General features: G+C 40.6%; 1 protein-coding gene across 10 annotated transcripts in view; it reads right to left on the bottom strand.

Moving 5' to 3' along the window:
* stxbp5l (syntaxin binding protein 5L) overlaps positions 1–8,711 on the bottom strand; it is a 126,697-nt gene that overhangs the window by 29,346 nt on the left and 88,640 nt on the right. For all 10 annotated transcript variants that reach the window (XM_070976415.1, XM_070976418.1, XM_070976416.1 and 7 more), the window contains exons 11-18: positions 8,486–8,558; positions 7,426–7,573; positions 7,068–7,135; positions 6,427–6,467; positions 5,519–5,733; positions 5,123–5,298; positions 4,553–4,678; positions 1,145–1,296 (exon numbers count right to left, since the gene is read on the bottom strand). In XM_070976415.1, coding sequence (XP_070832516.1) covers positions 1,145–1,296; positions 4,553–4,678; positions 5,123–5,298; positions 5,519–5,733; positions 6,427–6,467; positions 7,068–7,135; positions 7,426–7,573; positions 8,486–8,558 — 999 coding nt within the window. The remainder of the gene's footprint in view (positions 1–1,144; positions 1,297–4,552; positions 4,679–5,122; positions 5,299–5,518; positions 5,734–6,426; positions 6,468–7,067; positions 7,136–7,425; positions 7,574–8,485; positions 8,559–8,711) is intronic.

Here is an 8,711-nt window from a genome sequence, read left to right as displayed (position 1 = left end):
GTCTTTGTGTGTGACTGTGTGAGAGAAAAAGAGCAAAGAGAGGAGAGCAATAAGGCTGGACTGATATAACTTTTCAATGCTGATATATTTTTGGATGATATTTTGAACAAGTAGTCGATATCTTTAAATTTGCCCCTTCGCATGTCAACTTACTCCAAATATTCAGGTATGTTTACCAGAGATGTTTATTTCTACCAAGAGGCCTCTCATACAGCTTTTAGACCACCTGTAATATGATTCTATCTTTTATATACTATAACCAGTGATTTAAGCAGTATTCGCATTCTCTCCTTAAATAAAAGTAGCAATACCACATAATCAAATACTTCAATACATTTAATTCAAGACATTGCAAATAAATGGCATGCATGCAAAAATCTACTTAAAATATCAAAACTAAAAGTATGCAGTTGAATGGCCCCTTTCAGAGTTCTATTATTACATATTTTATAGCATATTTAATTTTCTATTACTGATATATTAATGAGTAATAGAAACTTTTATGTTGCAGCTCGTAGTAGTAAAGTTTAGCGATCACATGTATTGTTATCCACCTTTCACTGTAACAGTATTAAATATCAATTATATTCTAAGGACTCAGCCTTGATACATAGTACGTGCTCTTCCAAGTGCACTTAATTCTCCTCCACCGCAGAAAATAGGATGATACGAAGAATGATGAAATATCTGAAATATATTTCATCCTTGTGTAGAATCTGGTCACATTAGGGGAAGCCATTTACCTGATTAAATTATAATGGCTCGGTTAAGGTTAAGGTTCAGGTTAAGAGCTTGGTATTGATCAATTATACAGGAAATATAATTAAAGTACCTAAGTCATTAATGCAGATTATTCATGAAACATAGATCAGATTGGCCTGATAGATCAGTCTAACCTTAAAAAGAAGAATAGATAGAGAGGGAGGAGACAGACGACTGAAGAAATAGGAAGAAGGAAAAGCAGCAGACAGAAGGAGAGAGGACAGGAAAATAGAAAACAGATGATAGTCTGGATGTAATGACTACATTATTGACACTTTGTTGTGTGGTTGCACAGTATTAGTTGTGTACGTGCGTGCGTGCGTGCGTGTGTGTGTGTGTGTGTGTGTGTGTGTGTGTGTGCGTGTGTGTGTGTGTGTGCTACCTGAGGTGGACTGTCTGTTCCTGCGGGGGGAGCGGGTAAGGCGCTGGTAGGGGTCGGCGGCTCCATACAGATCCAGTGTCGACATACACAACAGGATGGTTTTCTGCAAGTAGTCCACCACCGCTAGGCCATTACAGTTCCCAAACGCCAAACTGGACACACACAAACACAGCAAGGAGGCACATGCACATGCACAGACACACACAGACATTTGCATTTACATGGAGGAGAAAGGGTGTTATTCAGCTGAGACATTTACACTGTTGGCAGATTTATTTCACCAGGTTATTCTCACTGACATTAAAGGTGCTACATGTGGCACTATCAAACACTGTCAAATTAACTGTGACATTTTGGTATAATTACTGTCAACAAAAGCCGATCTTTATCTCACACTGCTATTGCTGCTGTTTTTGAATAATAATACCACATTCCCCATAAGCCCCATTGCCACCTGCTGCCCCTGGCTGCTTCAGAGCCTCTGGCTTAACTGATCAAGAGAAGCTTCTTGGCAGTAATTTCTCTGCTTGTCTTTGCACAGAAGATGTTCCAATTGATCAGGCACGAACCAGAATTTGATGATATTCACAACACATGACTCTATCATGGTCTTTCAATTCAACAATTGGGAAAAGATGATAAAATAAATGGGGCAAATGCATAAATGTCACTCATACTAACTGCTGCCCAGTCTATCTTTGCTCTCCCCCGTCCACCAGATGTCTGGCTCAGTTTACATTACTGTCACATGGTCAGAAAATTTGTGTTTGCAAGAGCTGTTTGTCATGTACTCTGTGTAAACAATAATTTCAATACCACAGACATGATTACACATTTGAAAACACATCACTCAGAATGCACTAGAAAACCAACGAGTGTAAAAAAGGCCAACCCCTTCCCTCACCCAGCCTTTCAGTGCAAGCCACACTTATCCACAGCTTGAGCCTTACAAGCACAACAGCAAAACAGATATTAACATAAAACCAAAATATTCACTGATCAAAGTAAAAGCTCGACACCTGAGCCGATGAGAATTTCTTCAAACTGAAGTTGCAGAGAGGTGTCTTTGTGCACCATGCACTTTTGAAATGGTAAAAATGTAACAAAGTGAACCTTTCCTTTGTTATAGACATTCATAACTTGAAGATGACCACAGGAGACAGCCTCACGTCTTTGTGCTTGTCAAGGATTTTTTTCCTTTTTGTCAACTTTTCTCTCAGTTAGTCTGCGAACACACAAAGGCCCCAAGGCTACAGAGCATAGAGACCTCAGCTAGAAAGGCAAGAGTCGAGACGGACGAATGTAAGACGTAAGTTAACTTTTAGATTTACGTATCCAGTGGAATCTTCACACAGACCAGTGACACCAGTATAGAATAGCTATATTTGTGAGGAGTATAATAGATATAATTAGAAACATGTGGCTCTGCAGCATTTATACACCTGCTTGGAGAGGACATCTGAGGGAACTGGTGTGGCACTACTACATTAACTTGTTGAGGTTGTTCTGCTCATCAGCTTCTCCTTGATGCATCAAACCTGCAATGATGACTTAAACACCAGCTCACAAAAATTTCCATCATAGTGGAGACTTAATTAATGTGTAAGGAAATAAATAGCACAGTGATTTATTGCTGTTGAAATTCTTCATGTATGTGTTTCTGTGTTGTAATGTAAAGCTTCTTTAGTTACAAGTATAGCATACTGTGTAGCTGTAGAGTACTAAGTTTTAAGAAAGATAAATCTCTTATTGTCTTTGTGTGTGTGTGTAAATGTGAGTGTGTGTCTGTGTGTGCGTGTGTTCATAAATAGGGAGGCAGGAAGAAAAAAGAATAAAACAAAATAAACCAATTTCCACAAACCTAGTAGCTTTAGAGGAGAAAGGGAAATGATGGCTCTGCCTTGACCAATAAAGAGCTTTTTTTCACAGAGAGCTGTGATTTTATTGGTTTCTGCCGACAGAACTTCTACGCACAGCAAAGCCATACAAGCGTTCTTAAAGCACTCTGGGGATCAGGAAGTCATTCAGCTTCTCCTCAACACCAACACAACATGTTTTAGTAATTTCTGAATTTTGAAAACTGAAATGTGTAAAAAAAATTGTCAGCCATTGCTCGAGTCAACATCAGGCACTTTACAGAGTGTTACAATTATGTGATAATCGAATCAATCCAAAACAAAAGAAGGAAGACAGGAAGGAGGCAGAAGACAAAGTCGAACCTGTTGCCCATTTTCGGTTTGGTACAGATTACAGTATACTATCTTGAAATTGAATTAGTCAAGGTCTGACTGCAGGCCTGCACACAGTGTCGATGAAGGCCCGGTACTGGCCATTTCTGGGTCATAAACCAGCTGTGCCTGTGCCAACACACCAACTTTGATTTTGACTGTGTTCTCCTGAAAGCCAGTGTGGTGCTGAATATGGCATTTCATCATCCGTGACCCCATATCCCAATGACCAAATGCTTTCAGCCCTCACTACTTCAGAAATACATAAGCACAAACATAAGTTCTTATCTTCAGGTGTGTACTGCTCTCCCTCAACATCCAATAAATTACACAGACGCACATATTCCAATGAACCATGTTTAACCTTGTCTCTCCATGTATCTCGCTGCTACAGCTGCTGACAACTGCTATTCACTGGCCCCCACCACCAACTCTCACTCACTATATTCAGTGTTAAAGCTATCACCACAGAAGTTTGCTTTTCCTGATTGGCTGGCATGTGTTAAATTTGTCAGGACACCTCAAACTTAGTTACAGGAAAAATTTTAAATACTGCTCTAACCGTGTGCTCAAGAGTGCATTAACTACAGTAAATAAATGCAACAATATTAACAATAACTGCGTAGGATTAACCACCTTATATGATTAATTAACCTTTTAATGATGTCTGTAATACTCCAGAAAAATCAACAAATATAAATGAAGAGTCAGGCCAATGAAGACACAGATACACACAGACAGATGAGCAGAACAATGCATACACACAAACATGCTGTGTGCTCTTTAGAGTCAGTGTGTTAGATGGTTTCTGGAGGTTTCATTTTGAATCACTGCGCATGCAATTCCTCTGTCACAACTTTAATAACCAGAGAGAGACACAAAACTATCTGGTGCTTCACAAGTTGAAGCTATGACGTAAACCAGCCATTTACAGTTCTGCTGCTATCAGTAAAAAAGCCTTCCTGGTCTCTCAGGCATACTCTTTTTTTCTTTTTGCATGTGCAATTTGTGGAAAATATAACAGGGATTGATTGTTATCCTGAGTACAGACTAGCAAAGACATGGAACAGATCAGCACTATGGATAAATAATGGAGAAACGCCTCGTCCATAATTCCTAATCACACACATGGATAGGTAGACCAGCTGACAGACAGACTGCCATGCATCTGGAGACTTACAGGCCATAGGCAGAGTTGATGTCCAGGCTGGTGATTTGTTGCGGCGGTTCTCCATCTACCCACAGCAGCTGGATGACCAGCTCTGCCTGGTAGCCAGGAGGGACCCGAACCATCCGGTCCTTCACCCTGAGACAGAAATAAAGATGAGTTTAATGTACTGTGTAATATACAGAGAGACACACAGAACAAGGTTGCTTCCATCATGAAAATTCACTGGCTAAAAAGCTATTATACATGGAAATACAGTTCGAACTGCAGACTGACAGTTAATCTACTGCAAATGTGCATGTGCAGTCATATATACAGTATCTACAGTAAAACAAACATTCATATCCAGTCTGTACTGTAAGCCGTATCTTATCATTTATCACAATGACTATAAAATGTTTCTTGACAGAAGTGGGTCACTGTTCTCCTGTTCCATCTTAGATTGTTTGTCTATTTGATACAAATATTCAGCTTAGCTACAAACCACGCTTGAGAGAGGGTCTCGAGCAAATTGTTTCAACAACATGCCGATAATTGTAAATAAGAAGCTCGCAACTATGATTTGTGTGAGGAGGGTCTTACTTTAGGCAGGGGATGCTGTCTTTGATACCCTCAGGTGTCCCACTGCCGGGGCTCGCTGGGTGTTGGTGGTGGGGTTGGGGCGAGTGGGAGCCTGGCTCTGAGAAGCAGGGATTGTTTTCATTCTCCGACGGAGTGATGACATCTTCTGACTCACACTGTAGGCGCACCTCTAGTGACTGAGGATGACACAAACACAAAAATATGGATCAATCACAACAACTGATTACAATAACTGTATCTACTGAATTAACAACGTTGGATAAGTGTGACAAAGTATGAGCAGAAAAGATTTTCAAGCAGCGGTTTGTAAGAATAACATTGCACCTCGCTTGCACTCCTTTTATCACACCACATCAGCAGGATGTCACTCCTTACTTTGACTTTAATCTTACTCACCACTATCTGAGTGTTGGCATCGTATTTGCTGAAACGATACAGGATGATGTGGGCTGAGATGCCAACCACACAGAAGATGCGACTCTGGGGGCACCAGCTGACCATCTGAATAGCAAAAGGGTCTTCCTCCACCAACTCGGCTGCCCGGCCTTCACCCGGCTTTGGCTTCTCAAACACTTTGGAGGTCTTCACCTTGTACAACATCTGTAGTGTGACTGGTTAGAGAAAAGGTCTGGTGAAAATACTCTAAATGCAAAATACACTCAAATACCAACCATATGAAAAGTGAACAGCTGACATTGCCAGGAGTGAAACACCTATGCAGTGCAACAATATGGTGTGATTGTAGTCTCAGATGAAAGTGGGCTTCTGTGCTGCAGGTGGATAAGCTTCATCAGGCCATGGCTAGACATGCTTATAGGCAGGATAAATTCACTGTTGCCACCAGGCTTTACATGGGATAAGCAGGCTTATCCTTTAAATTATTATTATCATCAAAGAAAGTTAGCATACTAGCTAACAGGCATGGTAAGATACAGTAGCCTTAGGCTAGCTGAGGGTCTGTTAGGCTGAGATGATGCAATGCAAATAAATGTTATCCACAGACCACAGCTGTCAATACAGCTTCTTTTAAAAGATTTAGAAAAAATAAATATTAACATGCTGGATTGTGAACATGTATCCCTCTATGAATGTGACAATGGGCCATGTGTCTAATTTGTTGTGGAGCACCTCGTATCACTGTGGTGCTACTAATTTAGTTTGAGTTCAGAGCCCATGGCCAATCTCAAATTGCTCACAATGGAATTCAGGGAAAAAATGTTTATTCAAGCATGCTTTAGCACAAAATCCTGAGCTGAATAAAATGTATCACAAGAAAGACAGAAAAGCTTAGAGAGTGGACTTACTTGCGGATGCGTCCCAAAACTTAATTGATCCATCAGCATGTCTGAACAAATAGAGAGAATGCTTTTCTTATCTATTAGGCAAAATCAGTGTGCTTAATATTTCGAAGGAGGATCAGGAAATTAAGAAGAAAACATAAGGTTTAACACCACAAATTCATGTTACACTGTGCAGGAACCATCAGCTGACTATTCCTTACGGTTTGTGATTGCTTGTTGAATCTCTCGGCTCCTCTGGGACAGTAAAAACTCTATGAGCCAAGAATCTGAGCATTTGTAGGTGTACTACAAGAAGATATCTCCATGTTGGCCTCGTATTTGTAGACTGCTGCTGATATCTGTGAGTGTTGCCTGGAAGGAGACACCACCCAGTGTGCATGCATCAGAGCAGGTTAACAACTCGGTCAGCCTGCGACAAAGCAGTGTGGCCCCAGGCTGTGCTGAGCTGGGGAGGCACAGACCCAAATCAGACTTAGAAAGCTCACAGTCATCTGGTTCTGTCATGGCGTAAGCGAGGATGCTCATATACTGCAGTTTGCCCTTTAATTGTGATGGGTGTACACAAGCATGTTTTCCTCCTAAGAGCTTGGGCTAATGTGTGTTTGGACTTAAAAGATATATTACCATCAATATTTCTGGCTTACCCTGTGATGATAATCTCTGGGTAGGTGTGGGAGCCTAACGTCCACGTTCCTCCACTGACTGGCCACTCCTGACAAGGTTACAGAGAGAGTGTCTATTATTTTGAAACCCAGTCACTTTGTGTTGTTTCTCTGTCGACTAAGATTTCATTTGATTCCCAAAATGTTTTTTCACCCCCCAAAAGGACACTGTACATGCACATGCGCATCACGCATCATCATGCGCATTGTATATTTTCTGTACAGCGACCTTGGCTGTCCTGAAAGGTGCTTTCAAATAAAATGTATTATTATTATTATTATTATTATTATTATTATCACAAAGGAAACGTATTTCTCCCTCATATTTTCCCTTTCCTACCTTTTGGCTGTAGCCGGTCTTCTTGTGTTTAGCTCCTATAGAGTAGAGGATGGGGATAATGTCGGGCGGACACTCTGCAAAATAGGCTGTGCAGGTAACCGGAGACTCATGGATGTCCATGGGGTACGGGTTCTCAAAGACAGGGAAGCTGCAAGATACACGCATATGATAAGCTGCAGGACAACTTACACCACTATGGCAAAACTGGCAGACATGGAAGTTGAAGTCTTCATGAAATAGCATCAAGGAGATACTTGATCTAGTTACATGTACAGGTTTTAAGATCTCATGGAGAAAAAGTCACCAAATGTAAAAAACTCATTTACAAGATTATCATTACTAAAATACTCTCTTTATCTACACACCGGTATTATTGCATATAATTAGATGAATATGAGTGTGAGGATATATGCTGTGTATTAGCTGACAAAAACACATTCTCTGGATGCAGGCCATTTACTTACTTACAATTGACAATATCAACACAATTGCCAGCCAATCAATGAGCTGACAATGTCAACAAAGACAATCTGGACAAGTTCAAACTACATTAAGCCTTATCAGGAGAGGAGATATTTATCGAACAGCTTTAATTAGCTAACCTAATTAACTAGGTTACCTCATTTATACCCTTCACACTGTAGGCCTAATTTATAGTGTTTTGCTGCCATTCAAACATATTCCCTGGCCTCAGGTGTTAACCTGTCAAAACTGCGCCACATCAACACCCTTTACCTTCACCTTCCTTCCCTCCAATATAGTGGTAACAAGGTCATTTCACTGGAGTGTTAGCATTTTCACCCCGAAAGTAAAGTGGCATGTGTTTATTGAAAAGATGTGTGCTTTCTTCCTCCTTGCAGTGTAGATCTGAGTGACACTGCTTAGTTTCTCAGCTCTTTCATTTTGTTACTGGCTTTGATAGGATTTGGCTTGTGTATACATTGTATAAGTAGTTTTTCCCCTGAGGTGATGCCAGGTGACATCGCCTCATGTCAAAAGTTGACAGGTTATGATGAGCTTAGCTGCTGGAAGGTGTGTTTATATCATATGAAGCACATACTTGCTCTGTGTCAGATCCACCACAATTAAGTCCTTCTCCAAAAGCACCACCACTGCATAAGGCTCCTGGACCTCTGTAAGATACAAAGCCAACTGAAGAGGATAATGCTTAATTCATATTTACATTAGCTGCAACCACACAGTGTTTTAAGGACAATATTTCATTTATCGATAGCCATCTTTATGGCACCCAACAAAATATCCAGAAAATATATGACACCAGTCTG

The sequence above is a fragment of the Chaetodon trifascialis genome, chromosome 12 (assembly GCF_039877785.1).
Source record: "Chaetodon trifascialis isolate fChaTrf1 chromosome 12, fChaTrf1.hap1, whole genome shotgun sequence".
Lineage (NCBI taxonomy): Eukaryota > Metazoa > Chordata > Actinopteri > Chaetodontiformes > Chaetodontidae > Chaetodon > Chaetodon trifascialis.
Note: the sequence above shows the minus strand (reverse complement) of the source record. Positions and strands in the feature narration are given on the sequence as shown.